The sequence below is a fragment of the Macaca thibetana genome, chromosome 7, assembly GCF_024542745.1.
Source record: "Macaca thibetana thibetana isolate TM-01 chromosome 7, ASM2454274v1, whole genome shotgun sequence".
NCBI classification, from domain to species: Eukaryota; Metazoa; Chordata; class Mammalia; order Primates; family Cercopithecidae; genus Macaca; species Macaca thibetana.
This window is the reverse complement of record NC_065584.1, coordinates 127,498,575-127,523,886: the sequence shown is the minus strand read 5'-3', so window position 1 is coordinate 127,523,886 and position 25,312 is coordinate 127,498,575. Positions and strand designations below refer to the sequence as shown.

Below are 25,312 nucleotides of genomic sequence, written 5' to 3'. Positions count from 1 at the left end.
GAATCATTGTCCTTCTGTACTGAACCTGTTTCTGGTGCATGTATACTGTTTATGTGTGAAGAAATGAACACAGTTCTCCAACTGAGATCTGCCTGGTAAAACATAGAAGGGAGGGATTACCTCTCTTATTCTAAAAAATGTATGTCTATTACTTTAGTTTTGTCAGTTGCTCTTTGGGAGGTATCTCATGGGGTACTTTATTTCTCAGTTGCTAATTTATTGTGGAAATGCAACTTAGAAAAGAGTTGAACCTTGGTTCTATTGAGGAGAAAAATATTGTTTATTACTCCAACCTGTTCCTTTGTTCCATTTCCGGAAAGTATAGCACATTCTCAAACCAAATCACTCCCTTAATGTCTCACCCTGTCCACACTTTCTCCCTCTTTTCCCATTGCTTTTGCCACCTATTTTTATCTACAAACTTCTTTTCCTTCCCTTCCTTACCCTTTTGTTTGTTCCAGTTCCTCATATCTTCTTGATAAGTCATTTGTAGAAGTCACTCATGAGCTATGTGAGATGGCTAGAAACCAAAAATAAATTCTCTTCTAGATCAGTGCTTCTCAGATTTTAATGTGAATGCAAATCATCTGGGAGCTGCTTTTTTTTTTTTTTTAATTTAACTTTTATTTTGAGTTCAGGGGTACATGTGCAGGCTTGCTACATAGGTAAACTTGTGTCATGGCGGGTTGTTGTTAAGATTATTTTGTCACCCAAGTATTAAGCCTAGTACCCATTAGTTATTTTTCCAGATCCTTTCCCTCCTCCCAACCTCAGTCCTCTGATAGACCCCAGTGTGTGTTGTTCCCCTCTGTGCATCCATGCGTTCTCATCATTTAGTTCCCACTTGTAAGTGAGAACATGTGGTATTTGGTTTTCTGTTTCTGCATTGTTTTGCTACGGATAATGGCCTCCAGCTCCATCCACGTTCCCAGAAAAGATGTGATCTCATTCTTTTTCTGGCTGCATAGTATTCCATGGTGTATATGTACCACATTTTCTTTATCCAGTCTATCACTGATGGGCATTTAGGTTGATTCTATGTCTTTGCTATTGTGAATACTGCAATGAATGTATGTGTGCATGTGTCTTTATAATAGAACAATTTATATTCTTTTGGGTGAATACCCAGTAATGGAATTGCCGGGTTGAATGATATTTCTGTTTTTAGATCTTCAAGGAATTGTCACACTGTATTCCATAATGCTTGAATTAATTTATGCTCCCACCAACAGTGTATAAGCATTCCTTTTTCCTTGCAGCCTCCCTGCATCTGTTACTTTTTACTTTTTAATAGTGGCCATTCTGACTGGTGTGAGATGGTATCTCATTGTGGTTTTGATTTGCATTTCTCCAGTGATCAGTGATGTTGAGCTTTATTTAATGTGATTGTTGGCAGCATGTATGTCTTCTTTCGAAAAGTGTCTATTCTATTCCTATCCTTTGCTCCCCCACCTTTTTTTTTTTCTTTTGAGACAGAGTCTTGCTCTGTCGCCCAGGCTGGAGTGCAGTGGCGCGATCTCCGCTCACTGCAAGCTCTGCCGCCTCCTGGGTTCACGCCATTCTCCTGCCTCAGCCTCCTTAGAAGCTGGGACTACAGGCGCCCGCCACCACACCCAGCTAATTTTTTTGTATTTTTAGTAGAGATGGGGTTTCGCCATGTTCGCCAGGATGGTTTCGATATCCTGACCTCGTGATCCTCCTGCCTCGGCCTCCCAAAGTGCTGGGATTACAGGCGTGAGCCACTGCGCCCGGCCTCCCCCGTTTTTTTGATTTTAATTTTAATTTTATTTATTATTTATTTATTTTATTTATTTATTTATTTTTTTGAGACGGAGTCTCGCTCTGTCGCCCAAGCTGGAGTGCAGTGGCCGGATCTCAGCTCACTGCAAGCTCCACCTCCCGGGTTCACGCCATTCTCCTGCCTCAGCCTCCCTAGTAGCTGGGACTACAGGCACCCGCCACCTCGCCCGGCTAGTTTTTTGTATTTTTGTAGTAGAGACGGGGTTTCACCATGTTAGCCAGGATGGTCTCAATCTCCTGACCTTGTGATCCGCCCGTCTCGGCCTCCCAAAGTGCTGTGCTGGGATTACAGGCTTGAGCCACCACGCCCGGCCTAATTTTTATTTTTTGAGACAGAGTCTTGCTCTGTCACCCAGGCTGGAATGCAGTAGCGCCATCTCAGCTCCCTGCAACCTCAGCCTCCTGGGTTCAAGTGATTCTCCTGCCTCAGCCTCCCGAGTAGCTGGGAATACAGGCGCATACCGCCATGCCTGGCTAATTTTTTGTATTTTAGTAGAGATATTTTAGTGGAGATGGGGTTTTACCATGTTGCCCAGGGTGGTCTTGAACTCCTGAGCTCAGGCAATCTGCCCACCTTGGCCTCCCAAAGTGCTGGGATTACAGGAGTGAGCCACCACGCCCAGCCTCACTTACTAATTTTTTTTTTTTTCGTAAATTTGTTTATATTCCTTATAGATGCTGGCTATTAGGCCTTTGTCAGATGTATAGTTTGCAAAAATTTTCTCCCATTCTATTGGTTGTCTCTTCACTGTGTTGATAGTTTCCTTTGCTGTGCAGAAGCAGATTATCTGGGGAGCTTCCTTAAATTCAGATTCTAGGGCTGATTGTGTTGACTCATGTGCTTTGGAAGGCTGAGGCGGGAGGATTACTTGAGGCCAGGAGATTGCAACCAGCCTGGGCAACATAGTGAGACTTTGTCTCTACAAAAAATAAAATTAGCCAGGTTTGGTGGCACGTGCCTGTAGTCTTGCTACTAGGGAGGCTGAGGCAGGAGGATTACTTGAGCCCGAGAGTTTGAAGTTGTGGTGAGCTATGATCGCACCATTGCACTCCAACCTGGGCAACAGAGTAAAGTCAACTTTAAAAAAATATGGGGGCAGGGGGAGGTCTGATTCAGCAGGTCTGATTAGAGCCCAAGATTTTGCATCTCTAAAGAGTACTCAGGTGAGGCTGATGCTGCTGGTTAGTGGACCACACTCTGAGTAGTAATGCTCTAGAAAGCAATGAAACATGAATGCCGTTTGTTCAGTGTGACAGATTTTAAACTTTAATCTTTTTTATCTTTTACTTTAAAGGAAAGATTTAGATGGTAATTCGTGTATTTGAATTAAATCTTTGCTAAGTTTCTTTGATGATTGTATTTTTAATGTACATTTACATATTAATGGGTATCTAAAGAGTGAGAAAAATTAAACCACAATCCTATCTTTACAGTTCAAAAAAATATATTTTCTTTGTTGCTTTGTCTTTATGTACCTCCATTACTTCTTTTTCTTTTTTTTTTTATTTTGAGATGGAGTGTCGCTATGTCTCCCAGGCTGGAGTGCAGTGGCATGATCTCGGCTCACTGCAAGCTTGCCTCCTGGGTTCACGCCATTCTCCTGCCTCAGCCTCCCGAGTAGCTGGGACTACAGGCACCCACCACCACACCTGGCTAATTTTTTGTGTTTTTAGTAGAGACGGGGTTTCACCGTGTTAGCCAGGATGGTCTCAATTTCCTGACCTCATGATCCGCCTGCCTCGGCCTCCCAAAGTACTGGGATTACAGGCATGAGCCATACATTACTTCTTTTATATATTATTTTAGTGTTTAACATTGAATTTCTGTCTACTATATATATCTGTTTTTCCCACTATACTATGAACTTCAGGACAGGTGTGTCCATGTTTATGTTCCCAATACCTGCAATATAACAGGAATTTATTCTCATTGGTCAAGTGCAAAATAGTGTTTAATACTTGTTAATAATTACTTCCTGACAACTCATTTCATGATAAACATTGTTCCTGTTGTATATGAAACCAGTCATTGTCTTTATAGCCAAAAGAAATATTGATCATACAAATTATAGGCTAAAATGAGTTTATCTCTTGAAACTAGTACATCCTGATGTGCAAGTCAAGATGACAGGTACTTACATCCTTCTTCCGAGTTGTGGGTTATGAAACACTGGAGGTAGAAAATCTGTTCCAAATTTCCTGAGGCTGAAAGAATTTCAGCTGGCCCTTTGGGTGATGGGTGTGCACAGTTCTAGGGAATCTGTACTGTGGTTGTCCAGAGTTAGCTGTGACAGGCTTGGTCAGTTCTAGGTTCACTTAATCAGACTAACCTCTGAGAATGTAGTGTATGAAGTCAGGTTTAGCTTGATATTTGCCTCTTCTAAAGCATTCATGTTTTACTGGTTGTATTTAAAATAAGGCAGAATAAATAATTTTAGCTCTACTCAGATCTTCTAATTATTGTGAGAAATTAGAATCCATAATTTTTATAAATCAACATCGTCTATAACCCTGAGAACCTTAAAATTATCTCAAAATAGAGAAGTGAAATCTTTCTTTCTTTCTTGAAACGATAGGTATATCCTGATCAGCAAACCCACAATATGGACAGAAAGATTAAGAATGCAGTTCCTTGAAGGTTTTCGATCTTTTTTGAAGATTCTTACCTGTATGCAGGTATGATCATTTTTCTGTACATCAGTAAGATAAATTTATTTTTAAAAATTTAACCCCAGTCTTTTGAAAGCAGATTTTGGTTTTAATACAAGAAAGAATTTAGCAAAGTAGAAACAAGATTTAAACATTGACTCATTCATCCTGTTTTGATAGATCCTTTTATACACCTTAGTTTACTGTTGCTACTTTTTTTTTTTTTGAAGACAGAGTCTCGCTCTGTCGCCAGGCTGGAGTGCAGTGGCGCGATCGCGGCTCTCTGCAACCTCCGCCTTCTGAGTTCAAGTGATTCTCCTGCCTCAGCCTCCCGAGTAGCTGGGACTACAGGTGCCTGCCACCACACCCGGCTAATTTTTGTATTTTTAGTAGAGATGGGGTTTCACCATGTTGGCCAGGATGGTCTCGATCTCTTGACCTCATGATCCATCTGCCTCTGCCTCCCAAAGTGCTGGGATTACAGGCGTGAGCCACTATGCCCGGCCTACTATTGCTACTTCTATTAATGTTTACTGAATACTTACCATGTGATAAATGTGTAGTAAGCACTTTTCATGCATGGTCTCTTTTGAGCCTTATAGCAATCTTATTAAGTAGTTACTATTAATATTCTCATTTTACATGGAAGGGTTACTTGCATGTGCAGCAAGCACAACACATTTTTTTTTGGCTCCCTCACCCTTATGGAAAGCATGCACAGTTGTTGGGTGATGAGGTTAAGGTGCCTGTTTTCATCTTGACATGTCCTAAACCTTCTGAATTCATCTACATTTAATATCTTCACTTGTTAGCTTCTAATACTTTTTTTTTTTTTTAGCTTCTAATACTGCTTTAGAATCTGACTTATGCCCTTATCAATTGACAAGAACTGCATTTAGAGAAAAATCTCAAAGGATCCATTTAGTAACCAAGCTTAGAAATAATTTGCCCAGGGTCACACAGCTAGAGATACCAGACAGAGCTGTGCTTTGCAGCTAGTGTTCTAGCCCTGAGCATATATATCTGTGAGCTAGGATTTGAATCCATGCATTCTGACCCAGTGTAACAACCATTTAAAAATGTTATGAATCCTGACAGTTTTATATTTTGCTAAGAGCAGAGCAAAGAGAGAGGGCTCAAATAGGTATATGTTGACCAACTTTTAATTGCAGGGTATGGAAGAAATCCGAAGACAGGTTGGGCAACACATTGAAGTGGATCCTGATTGGGAGGCTGCCATTGCTATACAGATGCAATTGAAGAATATTTTACTCATGTTCCAAGAGTGGTGTGCTTGTGATGTAAGTGAAATTTGTTAGTAGGATCAGTGCCTTTTTAAGTTCTTAGTAATTATTAATAGTATAGTTATATGTTACAGTTTCCTTGATGTAAAGTGTTTATTATTTGTAGTAGTTTTTTACATATTTGAATTTGTCTTTTTAAATTTAGGAAGAAACTGTATATACTTGAGTAGAAAATGTGCCTTATGGCAGTTTTGCTTATTTTGGGGAATAGCAGGGTTTAAATATGTGTATATATGTATTTATACACATGTTTATTCCCTGGAAAATGCATATATATGCATAATAATATAATTAGAACCATATTAGACTTTTAAATACTCCAAGAATGGAGAGGGGTAGATTATTCATTCAAGAGCTTTGTTATATGTGTTCGTTTCAAAAAATAGAACTAATGTATTTCCTTAAGTAGCAATTTTAGACTATAACCGTCTTTATATAATCCCACCCTAGATTCCCTTTAAGAATGATGACCTCATTTATTTATTTTCTGAGAAAATTGCCATTATCTAAGTTAAATTCCCTCATCATCTCCGGTTTCTCTGTATCTGTTACCATAACCTATTCAGTGACTAAATTTTTCTGTGTCTTCACTATTGGTCTTTTCCTTTTTGTCTCTTTCTAAGTCTAATGCCTTTACCTAGGCTGTTGGTTCTAACTTATTATTGCTTTTTCCTGGAGTTAGCTTCCTGAATTATCCGGACTTGTGTTTCCTACTCTTTTAGTCAACTGTCTGTAAACACACAGGACTCCCTTATTTTTAAAAACAACGATAACATAAGCCTCCTTTCTTGCGTTTGCACGCCTGTGAACTATAGTCTCTTCTGCTTCACCACCAGCAATTGATCACAGGTTCAGAGTGGCAGCCATACTCAACAGATGTGGTAGACTTTAGTCTAGCACTGTAGCTTTTTAGTACAATCACCACAGGAAATACTGTCCAGCAAGCACAGCACGTATTTTTTGGCTTCGCTCACTTTTATGGAGGGCATGCACAATTGTTAGATGATGAAGCAAAGGTGTGTGTTTTCATCTTGACTTCTTCCAAACCTTCTGAAGTAATCTACATTTAGTATCTTCACTTGTAGCTCCTAACACTTCTTTACAGTCTGGGTTCTGCCCTTAGCAATTGACAAGAACTGCATTTAGAAAAAAATCTCAGAGGATCCATTTGGTAACCAAATTCAGGGGTCTTTCCTTAGTTTCCATATTCCTTGAATTGTCTGCAGCATTGTATTTTCTTGAGTACTTTCATCTTCTTGAAACTTTCCGTCTGGTTTTCACAAACATGCATTATCCTAATACATTATCGATTATCTATTTCGGTCAATGATTGCCTTTTTTCTGGTGCCTTCTGCCTGCTAAATGAGACATTCCCCAATATTCTCTTCCCTTTCTTACAGAAATATGTTTTCACAAATATGTCTTCCTAATCGTTTGTGATTCTTTTCTTTGCCATCTTAGGGCAATTAGTTTGTCCCATTTACATGGTACTTAAAATTTTTTTACTTTGATGATATGAATGTATGTGTGTATATCTTACATTCTTTTCTCTTCTCTTGTATTTCTACCACTTAGTTAAAAGTTCATAGGGATGACTTTCCTAAGCTACAGTGTCACTTCTGTTTGTGGGCCAGACATTCTTGTTTAGATCTTACATGTGTGTACGTGTGTGTGTGTGTGTGAGACAAGGTCTTACTCTGTCACCCAGGCTGGAGTACAGTGGCGCTATCATGGCTCACTGCAGCCTTGACCTCCTAGGCTCATGTGATCCTCCCACCTTAGCCTCCGAAGTAGCTGGGACTGCAGGCACATGCCACCACACCTAGCTAATTTTTTCCTATTTTTTGCAGAGACGAGGTCTCTCTATGTTGCCCAGGCTAGTCTCAAACTCCTGACTTCAAGTGATTCTCTTTCTTTGGCCTCCCACAGTGCTAGAATTATAGGCATGAGCCATCACACCTGGCCTCAAACTCAGACTATTTTAAATGGACCTGTCATCATTTCCTTCTACTTCCAACTTGTATTTTCTCATTTTGATTATCCTTGTTTTATTAGTGACATTACTATTAAAGTCATCCATGTAGGAAATCTCAGAGCCACTATATTCTGTATGTTCAATGTTAGCAGGTGTTTTGAAGGGAAAAGTGTTCTGGGTTCATGTAAGAATCAGAAATGTTAGGTTAAACAAAAAGAGGGTTTTTTGTTTGTTTGTTTTTTTGTTTTTAAAGCTACTGAATTTCTTTCTTTTGTTTTCTTTTCCTTCCTTCCTTCCTTCCTTCCTTCTTTCCTTCTTTCTTTTCTTTTCTTTTTTCTTTTCTTTTCTTCTTTTCTTTCTTTCGTTCTTCGTTCTTTCATTCTTTCATTCTTTTTTTGATGGAGTCTCGCTCTGTCACCCAAGCTGGAGTGTGATGGCACGAACTTGGCTCACTGCAACCTCCGCCTTCTGGGTTCAAGCAATTCTCCTGCTTCAGCCTTCCGAGTAGCTGGGACTACAGGTGTGCGCCACCACGCCGGCTAATTTTTTTTGGATTTTTTAGTAGAGATGGGGTTTCACCTTATTGGCCAGGCTGATCTCAAACTCTTGACCTCGTGATCCGCGGGCCTCAGCCTCCCGAAGTGCTAGGATTACAGGCGTGAGCCACCACGCCCAGCCACTAATGAATTTCTAAAACCCTTTAGTTAGTCAGTATGCTGATTTCTGAGAGGGACATTTCCAAATCATCTGTTTGACCATGGAGTTCCTTTTTCAAGATAAAAATAGAAACACTGTCTTAAAAGAATGGTCTTTAACTTCTCTCTTCCTGCTATAGTCACCCAGATTTTATTCTTCCTAATCCGAAATATATTTTATAATCCTAATCATTTTCTATGGGTTCATTCTTTTTTGTTGTGACGGCCCCATCCTAGTTCAGATCCTTAGCACTTTACTTCATAGTCATCTTCCTGTTGGTTTCTGTATCTCCTAACTTTATCCTCTCCAATCTATTATCTTCAATGACCCACATTTATTCTTCTTGAAGCAGTGTGTTGACTACCTCATTACACTGCAGACTCCCTCAGTGTATTCACATGCCTGTGCCAAGGCATATTTCCAGTTCAAATGCTTTGTTTCATCCATAAATTGTTTCATTTATCTACTCTTTATTCTCCACTGCCTGAATAGGAGTTGTATTTCTCTTATTTTTGTCTTTATTTATTCTATGTCTCTGCTTAGAATGCCATCTTCTCCTTATCTTTCCTCATATTTAAATTCTGCATATTCTTTTAGGGCCCATCAGAAGCTGCTTTCAGAAATATGTCTTCCCAGTTCTTTGTGGTTCTTTTTTCCCCCCTCTTAGAGCAATTAGTTTGTACTATTTACATGGTACTTATTTTTTACTTTGATTATAAGTGCATATATGGGTATATCTTATGTTTCCTGCAAGTTTGCAGATCCTGTGGAGGTAGACTTAGTAATACATAGAACAATTTTCCACTCATATTTAGTAAATATTTATTGAATGATGCATGTTATGCTGGGCATGGTGGCTCACACCTGTAATGCTAGCACTTTGGGAGGTCAAGGTAGGCAAACCACTTGAGCCCCGGAGTTCAAAACCAGCCTGGGCAACATGCGGAGACCCTGCCTCTACAAAAAATACAAAAATTGGGCATAGTGGCACGTGCCTGTAGTCCCAGCTACTCAGGAGGCTAAGGTGGGAGAATTACCTCAGGTAACTGAGCCCAGGAGGTTGAGCAGTGAGCTGTGATTACGCCATTGTACTCTAGCCTGGGCCACAGGACAGGCTGTCTCAAAAGAAAAAAGGAGTGTTGAAGTAGACAACTTGTCAACTTTTTGTATTCTTATTTTCCTCTTAGGAAGAACTCTTACTTGTGGCTTATAAAGAATGTCACAAAGCTGTGATGAGGTGCAGTACCAGTTTCATATCTAGTAGCAAGACAATAGTACAATTGTGTGGACATAGTTTGGAAACGAAGTCCTACAGAGTATCTGAGGATCTTGTAAGCATACATCTGCCACTCTCTAGGACCCTTGCTGGTGAGTGTTTGTTTTTTCTTTTTGCATATACCTATTAGCTTTGTTTCTAGATACTCATTTAGTAGAATCATTTCTATTTTTGTTCTGTGCTCGGTATGTTCAGACATGCTCAGGTCAGATACTACAGTTAAGGGCTGTCACTGCCCTTCAAGGAGCTGCCACTAGAACACCTGTTTAAAGATGCTTATTTACCTGGGCTTTGTTTTGTCTGGGTTGACTTATGGATCCTTATAGTGTGTACTTACGGACTAACGTGGTAATTCACCTCCCACCCAAATTTAAATATAATAAAATCTGGTTGCTGGTTTCTAAACCTCCTCTCTGACCAATTTCATTAGTGTGTTATCTCTATCATTCTTTATCATTAAAAGGAAGAAATCATAGATTCTCCTTAATCATTTGCATTTCCATGTAAATTGGCCATTCGTCAGGGTTTTTAAAAAATATCTTTACTGAAGTGTATATATTTATATTATCAATGATAAGAAAATGTACATGACATAAAGCTTATCATTTTAGCCATTTTTAAGTGTACAGTTCAGTGGCACTAAGTATATTCACATTTTCTACAACGACCACCACCATCCTTCTCCAAAAGCTTTTTATCTTCTAAGAATGAAACTGCCAAAACTGAAATAGAATAATATTATTATTATTAAACAATACTTACCCATTGACTACTCTAGGTACCTATTATAAGTTGACTTATACAGTATTTGTCCTTTTGTGACTGGCTTATTTCACCTAGCATAGTGTCCTCAGGTTTATGTCACAATACATGTCAGAATTCCCTTTTTTTAAAGGCTGAATAATATTTCATTGTATGGATATACCACATTTTGTTCATCCAGTTATCCATTGATGGACACTTGGGTTACTTCTGCCTTTTGGCTGTTGTGAATAGTGCTGTTGTGAACATGGATGTAGAAGTATCTGCAAGTCTTTGCTTTCAGTATTTTGGGTATATACCCAAATGTGGAATTGCTGGATCATTTGGTAATTCTATGTTTAGTTTTTTGAGGAACCATCATATTGTTTTCCTTAGTGGCTGTACCATTTTACGTTCCCACCAGCATGCACTAGGATTCCAGTTTCTCTACATCCTTTCAACACTTGCTATTTTTCCTTTTTTTTTCCCCTAGATAATAACCATTCTAATGGATATGAAGTGATTTTGTGTGATTTTGATTTGCATGTCCCTAGTGATTAGTGATTTTGTGATTTTGATCAGCTTCTCACATGTTTGTTGGCCATTTGTATATCTTCTTTGGAGAACTGTCTATTCAAGTGCTCTGCCCATTTTTAAATTGGGTTTAATTTTGCTGTTCAGTTGGAGTTACTTATATAATTCTAGATATTAACTGTTTATCAGATATGTGATTTACAAATATTTTCTCCCATTCTGTGGGTTGCCTTTTTACCCTGTTGATGGTCTCGTTTGATACACAGGAGTTTTTGTTGTAGTCCAGTTTATCTATTTTTTTCTTTTGTTGCCTGTGCTTTTGGTGTCATATCCAAAAAACTCATTGTCAAATCTAATGTTATGAAGCCTTTCCCTATGTTTTCTTCTATGAGTTTTATTTTTTGGTTTTAGCACCTATATTTAAACCTGTGTTTAAGGTCTTTGATCCATTTTGAGTTAATGCTTGTATATGGCATAATTGACGTCATGTGATTTTATATTGCTTCTATTTTTATTAAAAAATACTTAGATTAATTTTCGTTTCTTTCGATACATGGCTAAAAGCAGAATAAAGATATCTTGAGAGACTGTTATTTTTGTATAAGGTATGAGCACATCTTGCACAGTATAGGATTTTAAATATGTTAGTAACTCTGTGTTTCAAAATTAGAGATCAGTAGTCTGCATTCTAGAGTGTCACTTCTAAACTCAGTAAACATACGTTTAAATCACACAAATTTCTTCTGCTTCTTTTTTTTTTTTTTTCCCCAAGACGGAGTCTCACTCTGTCACCCAGGCTGAAGTGCAGTGGCATGATCTCGGCTCACTGCAGCCTCCGCCTCACAGGTTCAAGTGAATCTTCTGCCTCAGCCTCCCAAGTAGCTAGGATTACAGACCCGGCTAATTTTTGTATTTTTGTACAGACGGGCTTTCAACCATGTGGGCCAGGCTGGTCTTGAACTCCTGACCTCAGGTGAATCCACCCCCCTCAGCCTCCCAAAGTGCTGAGGTTACAGGCATGAGCCACCGCGCCCAGCCAAATCAAATCGCACAAGTTTCTAAACTTGATGAGTTAACTGATTAACAAATTGGGTTTGTTTTCTCATCTTCTCTTTTTTTTTTAACTTTAGGTCTTCATGTACGTTTAAGCAGGCTGGGTGCTGTTTCAAGACTACATGAATTTGTGTCTTTTGTAAGTGATTCTACTAAGTATTGATTTGCTTATGTTCTGTTTCTGAATACCTCTTGGGTGATGGATGAGAAGGAAAGTAATATTTGGAAACCCACCTGAATAATTCCCATTTAGTAATTTTGCATCTTCATATAGTACATTGTAATCTGAGTCACAGGGACTTAGAGGTCATCTAGATCAAGTTCTTCCATTTTACACATGAGAAAACTGAATAATATGTAGTGCCGTATCTTGGAGACACGTCCAGGCTCTGTGAGAAATGATAAAATTGACCTCACTCTATTTCAGGAGGACTTTCAAGTAGAGGTACTAGTGGAATATCCTTTACGTTGTCTGGTGTTGGTCGCCCAGGTTGTTGCTGAGATGTGGCGAAGAAATGGACTGTCTCTTATTAGTCAGGTACAGCAACGCCTATTATTCATGTTTATGAATGTGTTCATTTTCTAATTTTTTTCTCTTATATAATTTTACCCTATGTTCCTAGATTTTACTAAGTGTTTGCTACTATTCTCTTGTATATACTCTTAGAAACGAATGTTCTAAGAACTATATAGACATTTCTTCTATCCTGTTTACTGTGTATTCCATCTGAATTATAAACTAGGATGCTTGTGTGATAAATTAGGTGAGAGCCAGTAGTAACACCAGAGGCCTCCCCATTAACATAGTTCTTTTCTGAGAATTACCTTACTTAGAGGCCTTTAGTCTTCCCACCATCTGTCTTAATTGAAGGCCACTTTGTAATTTTTTCTTCTATTTGGGAGTAAATATGGAGTAGTGCTTTTCTTTTTCTTTCTTTCTTTTTTTTTTTTTTGAGACAGAATCTCACTCTGTTGCCCAGGCTATGGAGTGCAGTGGTGTGATCTCGGCTCACTACAACTTCTGCCTCCGGGGTTCAAGTGATTTTCATGCCTCAGCCTCCCAAATAGCTGGGACTACACACGTGCACCACAATGCCTGGCTAGTTTTGTGTTTTTAGTAGAGATGGGGCTTCACCATGTTGGCCAGGCTGGTCTTGAACACCTGACCTCAGGTGATCCACTCATCTCAACCTCCCAAAGTGCTGGGATTACAGGCATGAGCCACTGAGCCCGGCCTTGCATTTCTTAAAAGGTGGAGAGGTAGGTCTTGTTATCACTTGGAAGAAAAATGGTATTATGCATTTACCTATGTAACCTACACGTCTTGCATGTGTATCCTGGAACTTAAAATTAAATTTTAAAAAAAAAAAAAAGAAAAGAAAAATGGTGTTATGATTGAGTGTAGAAATTGGTGTATTTTTATTGAAGTAGGTATTTTAAACTTAGGGAAAATAAATTCCCTTGTTATACGTGAGAGTAATAACTAATATAGAACATTTTTAACTCCGAAGTGATTTCATGCCATATTTCTTCACTTCATCCTCACAAGTCCTTTTAAATGATTCATAGATTTGCAACTTATTTTTTGCCACTAAGGATTTTTTAGGGGTTTCTAGCTTAGAGAAAGTTTAAAGGATAGGTTTTCTTGAGAATTTTGCTTGAAATAAAATAATTCTTTCAGCATTTATTCTACCTATTACTTTATAGGTGTTTTATTACCAAGACGTTAAATGCAGAGAAGAAATGTATGATAAAGATATCATCATGCTTCAGGTACCTATTTAAATTGTTTCTGATATTTGTGTCTTCATCTTCCTTCTTGAATTCTTTCTAATAAGAGAAGATAATCTAATAATTTTTAACTTAAAACACTCTCACCGTTAAACTGAATATGACACATAGAAATAGAAGGGACTACTACATTATCTTCTGCAAACTTACTTTATAATTTTTGACAGTCCTACATAAGACAAAATGTTTCTCCATATAATACACAAGAAATGTGATACTGTATTTATTTCACAGATTGGTGCATCTTTAATGGATCCCAATAAGTTCTTGTTATTGGTACTTCAGAGGTATGAACTTGCCGAGGCTTTTAACAAGACCCTATCTACAAAAGACCAGGTACACAACCTGTAAATTAATTTTAAAGAACATATTGTTGCTATTTTAGTCATATTTTATTTCAGTCATATTTAGCCATATTTTAAGTTATTTCTTAACCATACCTCCTGAAATGACATGTATACATATGGCAGACATATATATGCACAGATATAATCTTTTTAATCTAGAAAAATTAGAATATGTAGATTAACAAAAAATCACATGAAAAACACTGCTTCCTAGAAATGATCACTTTTAAAGTTTGTGTCTTGCTTGTTTTTAAAGCAAAAATTGTATCATTCTGTCTGTGCTGTTTTGTAATCTGCTTCCTATGCTTAACAACATATTGTGCAGTTTTTTTTTCTTGTCATGAAATAAATATACAATTATATCAATTTTGGTAACTATATAGGATTGCACTATATGATGCATTATACTTTGAAGTCTATTACTGAAGAGGTCTTCCTAGTTGGTTGGTCTTATAAACATTTGTAGCTCAGTATTTAAATACTTCTCTGTTTTGTTAAGACACATTTTTAGAAGTGGATTTGGTAGATAAAATGACATGTTTTTCTTTCCTTTTTTTTTTTTGAGATGGAGTTTTGCTCTTGTTGCCCAGGCTGGAGTGCAATGGCGCGTTCTTGGCTCACCACAACCTCTGCCCCCGCCGGGTTCAAGCGATTCTCTTGCCTCAGCCTCCCAAATACCTGGGATTACAGGCATGCACCACCATGCCCGGCTAATTTTGTATTTTTAGTAGAGATAGGTTTCTCCATGTTGGCCAGGCTGGTCTCGAACTTCTGACCTCGGGTGATCCGCCCGCCCTGGCCTCTCAAAGTGCTGGGATTACAGGTGTGAGCCACTGTGCCTGGCCAACAACATGTTTTTCTTAAGGCTGTTAATACATGTTGTCAAATTGCTCTCAGAAAAAAGTCCTATTTAAGTCCTATTTATGTACATCTATAATGACATTGGTAATTTTTATCTTTGTTGTCTCAGAGGTAATATACAAATTTTATTTTATTTATTTATTATTTGTTTTTGAGACAGAGTCTCACTCTGTCACCCAGGCTGGAGTGCAGTGGCTCGATCTTGTCTCAAAGCAACCTTTGCCTCCCATTCTAGTGATTTTCTTGCCTCAGCTTCCTGAGTAGCTGGGCCTACAGGGATGAGCAACCATGCCCAGCTAATTTTTTTTTTTTTTTTTTTTTTTTTTGTGATGGAGTCTTGCTCTGTCACCCAGGAGTGCAGTGGCACAATCGGCTCACTGCAACCTCCGCCTCCTGGGTTCAAGCCATTCTCCTGCCTCAGCCTCCCCAGTCGCTGGGATTACAGGCATGCGCCACCATGCCCAGCTAATGTTTGTATTTTAGTAGAGATGGGGTTTCACCATGTTGGCCAGGCTGGTCTCAAACTCCTGACCTCGTGATCCACCTGCCTCAGCCTTCCAAAGTGCTGGGATTACAGGTGTGAGCCACTGCATCTGGCCAAGTTTTTGTATTTTTAGTGGAGTTAAGGTTTCACCATGTTGACCAGGCTGGTCTCAAACTCCTGAGCTCAAGTGATCTGCTTGCCCTGGCCTCTCAAATTGCTGGGATTATAGGCGTGAGCCACCGTGCCTGGCCGCATCTTTATTGTTTGAACATTTGAAGTACCAACCTATAAAGTAGCCCTTAACTACTTTGAATTCATGAAATCACGTTATTTTATTCTTTCAAATTAGAAGTTACTCCTGCTAGTAAAATTTATTTGGAAAAATAATAAATAAATATATAATTTTTTTTTTTGAGACGGAGTCTCACTCTGTCGCCCAGGCTGGAGTGCAGTGGCTCGATCTTAGCTCACTACAACCTCCACCTCCTGGGTTCAAGTGATTCTCCTGCCTCAGCCTCCTGAGTAGCTGGGATTAGAGGCGTGTGCCACCACACCCAGCTAATTTTTCTATTTTCAGTAGAGACAAGGTTTCATGATGTTGGTCAGGCTGGTCTCAAAGTCCTGACCTTGTGATCCATATTCCTTGGCCTCCCAAAGTGCTGGGATTACAGGCATGCACCACCACGCCTGGCTATACAATTCTATATAATTCGTATACAATTTCTAAATCAAATTCAAGAATTAAAGAACTCTAGGAGAGCCGGGAGCAGTGGCACATGCCACTGCACCTGGCCAAAAAATTTTTTTAAATGAAAAAAATAGAAGTTACTTGCAAAGGGCTAACATGAATAGGATATAAACTGCAGAGCTAATTTTTAGTTGTTTTATACTTAGTGAAAATCAGTATCTGATTTAATAGTGTTTAAATGAGGGATGTGTTAGAGAAGGATACTCTCACCATATAACTGTTGGGAGTCTATTTGAGGGCACTTTCTCACTAACCCAGGTAAGAAGGCAGCAAATAATAGAGGAAGAGCCGAAGATTAGTATTAGTGTGCTGATTTATGACTATGTGGGCGATAATGATAATGAAAACGATGACAGTATTTGGCAATTATATGCCAGGTATTGTTGAATTTGATGTCAAAAAAGGGAATGATTGTAACTATTTGTGCTGTGCACACACACACACAGAAATACTAGACTGGATAAAAAATACTAGACTGGATGGACCATGAGTCTCATCCAGAAATGCATGTTTTATGGAGGTTTTTGGTTCTTGCATAACTAATTTACTGTTTTTCGATTCTATAGGATTTGATTAAACAATATAATACACTAATAGAAGAAATGCTTCAGGTCCTCATCTATATTGTGGGTAAGATTAAAACACAATGTTTTGAAATAGAACATGGGTTACTTTTTAGAGAGACCATTTATATGAACTATAATTGATCATTTTACTCCTTATTCAAATACTGCACTTAGAAAATCACCTTTGCAAAAGTACAGATTTTACATTTTTATTTTTCAGTACCTGATTTGTAAATGTTTTGACTAATTTGGAGGTCATTTAGTGTTAAAATTTTTATATATATTATAGGTCTAAGTAAAATATATTTTCATTGTGTCATTCTGTTTAATAATTTTGTGCAAATATTGGTCATACTTAGCTTTGTTAAGGTTACTTAGAGAAAAGAAAAAGAGTGTTCCTTGCCAGAAATAATGTCTATCAAGTTATGACATCGACCCATAGAAATGTGTCTTATAATTCAGTTGAGATTAATATAAATATTCGGTGCAGAAACACTACATTCTAACCTATTAAGTACAAATATATGCTATGTCATAGTCTGTGTTGATTTTACCAGCTGGTACATTCATTGCAATCATTTTGTTCTTTTTTTTTGTTTTTTTTGAGACAGTCTCGCTCTGTTGCCCAGGCTGGAGTGCAGTGGTGCGATCTCAACTCACTGCAACCTCCGCCTCCTGGATTCAAGCGATTCTTCTGCCTCGGCATCCTGGGTAGCTGGGACCACAGGCATGCGCCACCATGCCTGGCCAATTTTTGTACTTTTTTTTTTTTTTTCAGTAGAGACAAGGTTTCACCATATTGGCCAGGCTGGTCTTGAACTCCTGACCTCATGATCCACCTTCCTTGGCCTCCTAAAGTGCTGGGATTACAGGCATGAGCCACTGCGCCCGGCTATCATCTTGTTCTTGACTTCTTATTCTGGCTTTTGTTATTTACTTTACTGCACCAAACGCTGTTTGGTTTGAATCGTTCTTTAGCTGGGGATTCTAGCTGTTACGTAAGTCTGTAAACATGGGATCAGTTTTACTTACTGTTTGTCAGAGAGCTAGTTGCTAGACTAGCTACATGTTTCAGCAGAAAGGGTAGTAAGCCTTTATTGCTGAGTGAGACTTAAACCTTCCAGGCTACTAACTCTTCCTGTCCAGAATATGCCAGTTAGAAGCAGATGGGAAAAAAATGGGCAAATTAAGAATGTGTAAAAGATTTTAAAATTGATTATATACTTTTTCAAATTATGAAAACTCAAGGGAAATTTTTACATTTGTCCTTTGAGTACTATATGAAGAATTTCTAATATTGTAGTATAATTTTGCTGTTTTATTTTTACTGTTTTATTATTCCTACCGTTATTTTACTATTATTGTGTTTGCCCAAATTTATTGTTTTTTTTCTTGTGATTTGATTTTTAGTTAATACTTGCTCTGTTCCTGAGTGTAAGTTTGTTACTTTCAGGAGTTAACAGTTTTGTTTAAAAAATTATATTTCTGATCTATAGTGGAAAATCATTAAGAAACAGAAAAATATTTGGATTTAAAATCAGGAGCTCTAGTCTTGGCCTTGCTACCAGCTTTCAAGAGCATGCAGTTGCATTCTTTGGGCCTCAGATTCCTGATTTGTAAAATGTGGAGGTAACCTACATGATCTCTAAGGTATCTTCTAGCACTAAAATTCTAGGGGATACTGTTTTTGGTGAAAAGTTATGAAAATTACAAAATGCTTTACAAATGTAAAGAGGAATGAATGTGTTGGAAACGAATTCACTTGACAAAAAGTCTTTCTTTGGCAAATTTGTAGAATTCATCAAATCTCTTAGGCAAGGGGTTTCTTTGTAACCCTATTGTAGATATCATAGGACTTCGTACAGATACTGTAGTGTTGAAAATTAGTGGTGACATAAGGCCAGATATGGTAAGCTTTCTTAAGGCAATGGGAATTAGATGCTGTTGACACCAGTGGAGTTCTCATACTTATTTTAGCTATTTTCTCTCTTCATTTGGCAGTTTATTGTGATGCAAAATGGAAATCTGACCTTGTGGGCATTTTCACAACACCAGTCATTCTTAATACGTATTACTGTTTTGTCATTTAACACATAAAGACATTTTAAAGTATTTTGTTTTTCAGTTTTCACTTTGTTCTTTGTTAAATAACAGGTAGAGACAAAATTGAGAAAGATCTTGAAAGAAAAGCTATTCAGTGATGGCCACTGCTCATTCAGATGCCATCAGCCATGTATTCTGGGTTAGAAACACATGCTAATTTATTTGAGGGGCCTTGTTTATAATGTGTGAGTATGTGTGTGTGTATGTATATGTATATGTGTTTGTGTGTATGTGTCTAAGTAAGCTAAGACAAGGCCTGGATTCTCCTTCAGGTCACAGTTTTCTGCCTCTGTCTTTCAACATAGATTCTTGTTCAGATGCGAGAACACATTCAAATAACTCTTGCCCCTCTCTCACAGACTTAATTTAATGCAATGTTCTGTGTGTAAGTGCTTCTGATGGGGAGAAATTTAAATAGAAAACAATTATTCTACTTTTTTTTGTTTTAAATTGTTTGAACTAGGTGAGCGTTATGTACCTGGAGTGGGAAATGTGACCAAAGAAGAGGTCACAATGAGAGAAATTATTCACTTGCTTTGCATTGAACCTATGCCACACAGTGCCATTGCCAAAAATTTACCTGAGAATGTAAGTCTGATTTTGGTTTTATCTCTATTTACCTCAAGATGGGGTAGATTTTTCTTTTTCTTTAATTGGAAACTACTTCAAAATTTTAGGCAAAAAGTCCTATATTATTACCTTATAGGTGTAAACCAATCACCTTCATCCTTCAGTGGTATAAATTTTAATTCTGGGAGAAACTCCTTTACTTTTTGTTTACTTTAAAATAAAGATTACTCTAGAGGAAAAAAGGGAACTTCCTGAGATACTGAAACTGGGTGGTGTGTTAATCTGGGTCTTCTGAGAAGCAGGTCTTGTGACAAAACATTAAGATTTTTATTAAAGACAATGGTGAGGGATCTGGGAATGAAAAGGGGAGCCATCAGATTCTGATGCAAATCTGATTCCCAGTGAAAGTTAAATAGGGAAGGAAAGTTAAATAGAAGCATCCCAGACTGCTGGGCTTCAATGGACTTTCCATCTATGCCTTCCCATGTCTCCCAGAATGAGCCTGCATGAGTACCTCTGCCTTGCTCATTGTCTGGGAATGACTGGTGAGAAGCTTGGCCTTGGTTTCACCAGAGCACAGCAGTTGAGGCACGTAGTCATTTACTTCCTGTAATTAGATGTCTGCAAGGTGCATTCACATGACCATGACCGCCACAGATGGTATTTGTATTTTTGTATATACAGATACTGTGGTAATAGTCCTACAGATTATGAGTCTGATATTTTTCCCTCCGAGATTTGAATATGAATTAGAAAAATGATTCTTAAAAAATAATTATACTTATCTGTGCTGTCAAGACTTTCCAAAGAGGTAGAATAGGGATATATGTATATATGTGTGTGTGTGTGTGTATGTGCGTGTATATATATGTGTGTGTGTGTATATATATACACACTATATATACATTTTTTTTTTCCTTGAGACGAAGTCTTGCTCTGTCACCCAGGCTGGAGTGCAGTGGCACAATCTTGGCTCACTGCAACCTCTGTCTCCCGGGTTCAAGCGATCCTCTTGCCTCAGCCTCCCGAGTAGCTGGGATTACAGGTGCGTGCCACCACACCTGGCTAATTTTTGTATTTTTAGTAGAGATGGGATTTCACCATATTGGCCAGGCTGGTCTGGAACTCCTGACCTCAAGTGATCCACCCGCCTTGGCCTCCCAAAGTGCTGGAATTACAGGTGTGAGCCACCACGTCCGGCCAAGGAATGAATATGAAAATAGATATATATTTATATATTTAGATGGCGTCTCTATCTGTTGCCCAGGCTGGAGTGCAGTGCTGCCATCTTGGCTAACCGTAACCTTCGCCTCCTGTGTTCAAGTGATTCTCCTGCCTCAGCCTCCCGAGTAGCTAGGACTACAGGCATGCATCACCAAGCCCGGCTAATTTTTGTATTTTTAGTAGAGACGGGGTTTCACTATGTTGGCCAGGCTGGCCTTGAACTCCTGACCTCGTGATCTACCCGTCTCGGCCTCCCAAAGTGCTGGGATTAATGGTGTGAGCCACTGCACCTGACCAAGTATATATATTTTTAAAGAAGGTTACATTTCTTATCTTTACAAGACTGCAGGAATCTGAGCTTACTGTAGTAGTTTGACTAGGTCCTTATCTTAATTTTAAATAACTTTGTAAAAAAATAGTGTTCCCTGTTTAAGGAAAAGATCAGGTCAATCAGAAAAAAACTTACTATATTTGCAGAAGGTAGATTAGGACATCTAGACATGTGTATTGCTATAGATTACTAGTTGGAGCTCATTAATTTTGTTACCTTGGTTTTAGGGATTAGTATAGCATGGGCATGTACATAAATGATGGGGGTGATGAATATACTACATAAAGAAGAGCTTCTTTTCTTTGAAGTATTGGTAATACTGTGTGTGTATGCCATAGATGTATGTGTGTACTTATACACACATATGAAGGCAAACTTAGATAACCTTTCTTAAACAGTTTATACATACATCTTATCTCTTAAACAGTTTATACATACATCTTATCTCTTTCCTTGAGAAATTGGTCTCCCAAACATAGATAATTGGTTTTAGACCTAATTTTTTAATAGTGGAAATTGAACTTTTTAAAGTTATTTACCAAGTACTTCAGAGATGCAGTTGAAAATGTATTTCACTTCACAATGAAGTGGAAGTCATTATATGAAGGTAAAAATGACAAAAATATTGTTTCAACAGGAAAATAATGAAACTGGCTTAGAGAATGTCATAAACAAAGTGGCCACATTTAAGTAAGTGCTTAATATTTATGTTTATTCTAAAAGGTAGGTTGATCTTTGTTCTTGTACTTTGGATACTTTGTAGAAGCTCTGAAGTTCTTAACCTGAACTCCCAAGAATAAGAGTGGAATACAGATTAGAAAGGGTGACAGTGAGGGGCTCACAGTAGACACTTAGCACCTGTTTGTTGAAAAAAATTAATGTTTTTGACAAATGAATAAGAAATACTCATTTATGATATTAGATGATTTATTTAGATAGTAAGTAAATGAACTTTTCTGATACTCTCTTTCCCGTTAATCTGAACCCATAATTTCATTTATTCTATAAAATTTTATATGCTAATTTTGGATTTTTCTCTAGTAGAATTAAAACTATTTTATAATATTTTCATTTGAGTATATAAAATGGAAATAAAAATTTGATTGTATTAATCTTTGAAATTTGAAAACTCGATACTGATAGTGAATTTCTACCTGTTGCAGTATTGTGTTTACAGATACATTACTAGTTTCAAATAACTTTTAAAATAGGGTATAGCTTTTCTTATGATCTAGTAATGTTCATTGAAATATTCGACTTAGAGATTGGATAGAAACCAAAAGCTATTATGTTTAGAACAAATATGGAGTACTCCTTTTGACCTTAATGATCTTCCTTGTAGTACTATATAAAGGATTCAGTACTATATTTTCATTTGCAAATTACTAAGGTTATGATGTCTCCCTACTGTTTTAGATATGACCTTAGACAGTGAAGTGCCTAAGGTCAATGAAATGTTCTTTAGTTGAACAGACAACCTTTAGGCATCAGAGACTCTTAAATCTCTAAGATGGTTTAGAGATAGGGCATGGTATCAGTTCTAGATAGTATAAAACAAACTTCTCCAGATTTGTTTGAATTTCACTATTATAAAACACAACTTAGCTGTTATTAGGCTTCGTGTTCACAATGTAGGTTTTTAGTTTTATTATTGGAATGGAATTTTTCATAAGCTAAATGAGACGTAATTTTTTCTGTATATTTGACTTCTAGATTAATTTTTAGGTTTTTATTTTGTCTGTATTTTATGCTTCAAGAACACTGCAGTTCATCTTTTATTTTCCATCTATTTAGGAAACCAGGTGTATCAGGCCATGGAGTTTATGAACTAAAAGATGAATCATTGAAAGACTTCAATATGTACTTCTATCATTACTCCAAAACCCAGCATAGCAAGGTAGAAAAAAGTATCCTGTTCAGTAAATAAACCTAAATTGCTTTATGCTTTCTAACTTCACAGAAAATTTTCTTCTTTTTCTATAGTTTCATGCTGGTTCTTATTAATAGAGGGCATTATGTCACCCAAGAATTAAAATTGAATCAATAATGTTATTTAGTATACAGGCAATATTCAGATTTTCCTGATTATACTACATATGTCCTTAATAGCTGTCTTGGGAAGAGGATTCAATCAAGCATCATGGACTTCATCATCCCACCCTCATTTGATTGTCATGTTTCTTTAGTCTTTTTTTTTTTTTTTGAAACGGAGCCTCACTCTGTTGTCCAGGCTGGAATGTAGTTGCACGATCTCAGCTCACTGCAGCCTCCACCTCCTAGGTTCAAGTGATTCTCCTGCCCCAGCCTCCTGAGTAGCTGGGACTACAGGCACATGCCACCATGCTTGGCTAATTTTTGTATTTTTAGTAGAGACGGGGTTTCACCATGTTGTCCAGGCTAGTCTCAAACTCGTGACCTCAAATGATCCACCCACCTTGGCCTCCCAACATCCTGGGATTACAGGCATGAGCCACCTCACCCGGCCAATAGTCTCCTTTAATTTAGAAGATAATTCTTTTGCATCTTTTTCTTTCATAACATCAGCATTTCTATAGAGTACCAAATAGATTCAACTTAAACAGTTTTTGACAAGAATACTATGTAAGTGATATATTACATCTCATTATTTGGCACATACGTCCTTTTGTCCTATGAAGGATCATGTTAAGTTTGATCACTTAGTTAAGGTAATGTCTGGCTTTGTCCTTATCAAGTAAATACTTTACAGCCCATAGCACAGTACCCCATACATAATAGGTACTGAGTAAATATTTTCAGTAGAAAATAATGAAGACTAAGTTTTTGACCAGGGATATTCCTCATCTATTTTGCATTAGTTTTCTCTAGAACACCATTTTGTTTCTAGGACAAAGAGGCATTTTGAATACATGCTTCAGTATATAAAATATTTTAATAGGTGGTTGGGTCTTTCCTGACTGCTTTAAAGTATTTCATTTGTTTCATGCTTGCAAAGCAGTATATTTAATGACAGATTTTTTTTTATAGGCTGAACATATGCAAAAGAAAAGGCGAAAACAAGAAAACAAAGATGAAGGTAAAAAGTGAGATTCTGAATTGACTCATTTTGATTATTTTCTGTGGTTTTGTATCAGCAAAGCATATAGTTTTTTGTTTTTGTTGGTCTTTGAGAGTGGACAGCTCAAGGAAGTGCAAAGAGCTTTTTGCTTCTTATTCACATATTAAGATATGGTATATATCAGTAGTAACTGAATTTAAAATTGATAGCAAATGTAGTTCATTTTGGGTGACTGATATAGTACTTACATTACACTTAACATTGATATTTTCAGTGCTGGAAAAGTAGCAAAAAAGCATGTGTTGTTTTGCATGTAACCAATTATTTTTTGACATTTGCAATTTAGTATGTAGGATAACCCAAATAAAAAAGTACCTGTTTGTCTCTTTCCCCCTCCATTCCCCACCTCCTATAGCATTACCACCACCACCACCTCCTGAATTCTGCCCTGCTTTCAGCAAAGTGATTAACCTTCTCAACTGTGATGTCATGATGTACATTCTCAGGACTGTATTTGAGCGGGCAATAGACACAGATTCTAACTTGTGGACTGAAGGAATGCTCCAAATGGTTTGTTTACCCAAAATATTTTCTCTACATCAAGTCCTAGAGTTCTTGGGGATCTGGAGAAGATCTCAGGTCTAACTTCAATTGGAACCACATCTAGAGCACTGGAAATGTAGGGGTCATTAAAAATAGCTTACAGACAGCACAAATTTTTAGTGATATGTTCTCGTGTTTTTAGCATCCTTACTCTTGGGAACCATTTCTGTTTAATAAAACCCATGGAAACAAAAACAGGCATACTTATGCTAATAAATTGACATGTTGTTATTGTGTCATGATTTTTAATTTTACTTGAATTATAAGGAGACAGTATAATAAAGATTTGAAGATAGGTCTAGACTTCAGTCTTGGGTTTCTCCACTTCCTATTTAAGGAGCAAATAATGATTTTCTCATTAGTAAAATGGATAAAAGTGTAATTATTCATAGAGGTAGGAGAATTAGCTAAAGTGAAAGCAGCTATTTTTCCTTGTTACTGTTATAGATAAATACATGTTACTTAATTATGCCACGTCATGGTAGTTGTAACACTATGTTTATTTATACCTGCCTAACTAATCCTTTTTCTTTGAGTATTGTTGGTCTACAGGTTCTAAATGCTGTCATTACCCTATGTGTACCTCAATTTTTGTTAATAACACTGATAAATACATTCT

The 25,312-nt window shown here is 37.5% G+C and overlaps 2 protein-coding genes across 7 annotated transcripts in view; one reads left to right on the top strand and one right to left on the bottom strand.

Annotated features, from left to right (window-relative positions):
* The window catches only part of CCNDBP1 (cyclin D1 binding protein 1), a 507,674-nt gene that overhangs the window by 139,867 nt on the left and 342,495 nt on the right, over nucleotides 1-25,312 (bottom strand). The gene's annotated exons all lie outside the window — the stretch shown is intronic.
* Nucleotides 1-25,312, top strand: part of UBR1 (ubiquitin protein ligase E3 component n-recognin 1) — a 153,650-nt gene that overhangs the window by 55,006 nt on the left and 73,332 nt on the right. For all 6 annotated transcript variants that reach the window (XR_007727652.1, XM_050799353.1, XM_050799352.1 and 3 more), the window contains 13 exons: nucleotides 4,377-4,476; nucleotides 5,622-5,750; nucleotides 9,612-9,792; nucleotides 12,106-12,167; nucleotides 12,456-12,566; nucleotides 13,736-13,801; nucleotides 14,054-14,155; nucleotides 16,826-16,889; nucleotides 19,392-19,516; nucleotides 21,691-21,743; nucleotides 22,848-22,950; nucleotides 24,060-24,108; nucleotides 24,506-24,660. Coding sequence is in view for 5 of the 6 variants with exons in the window: in XM_050799353.1 (XP_050655310.1) it covers nucleotides 4,377-4,476; nucleotides 5,622-5,750; nucleotides 9,612-9,792; nucleotides 12,106-12,167; nucleotides 12,456-12,566; nucleotides 13,736-13,801; nucleotides 14,054-14,155; nucleotides 16,826-16,889; nucleotides 19,392-19,516; nucleotides 21,691-21,743; nucleotides 22,848-22,950; nucleotides 24,060-24,108; nucleotides 24,506-24,660 (1,300 nt within the window). In the remaining variant the exon portion in view is untranslated. The remainder of the gene's footprint in view (nucleotides 1-4,376; nucleotides 4,477-5,621; nucleotides 5,751-9,611; nucleotides 9,793-12,105; nucleotides 12,168-12,455; nucleotides 12,567-13,735; nucleotides 13,802-14,053; nucleotides 14,156-16,825; nucleotides 16,890-19,391; nucleotides 19,517-21,690; nucleotides 21,744-22,847; nucleotides 22,951-24,059; nucleotides 24,109-24,505; nucleotides 24,661-25,312) is intronic.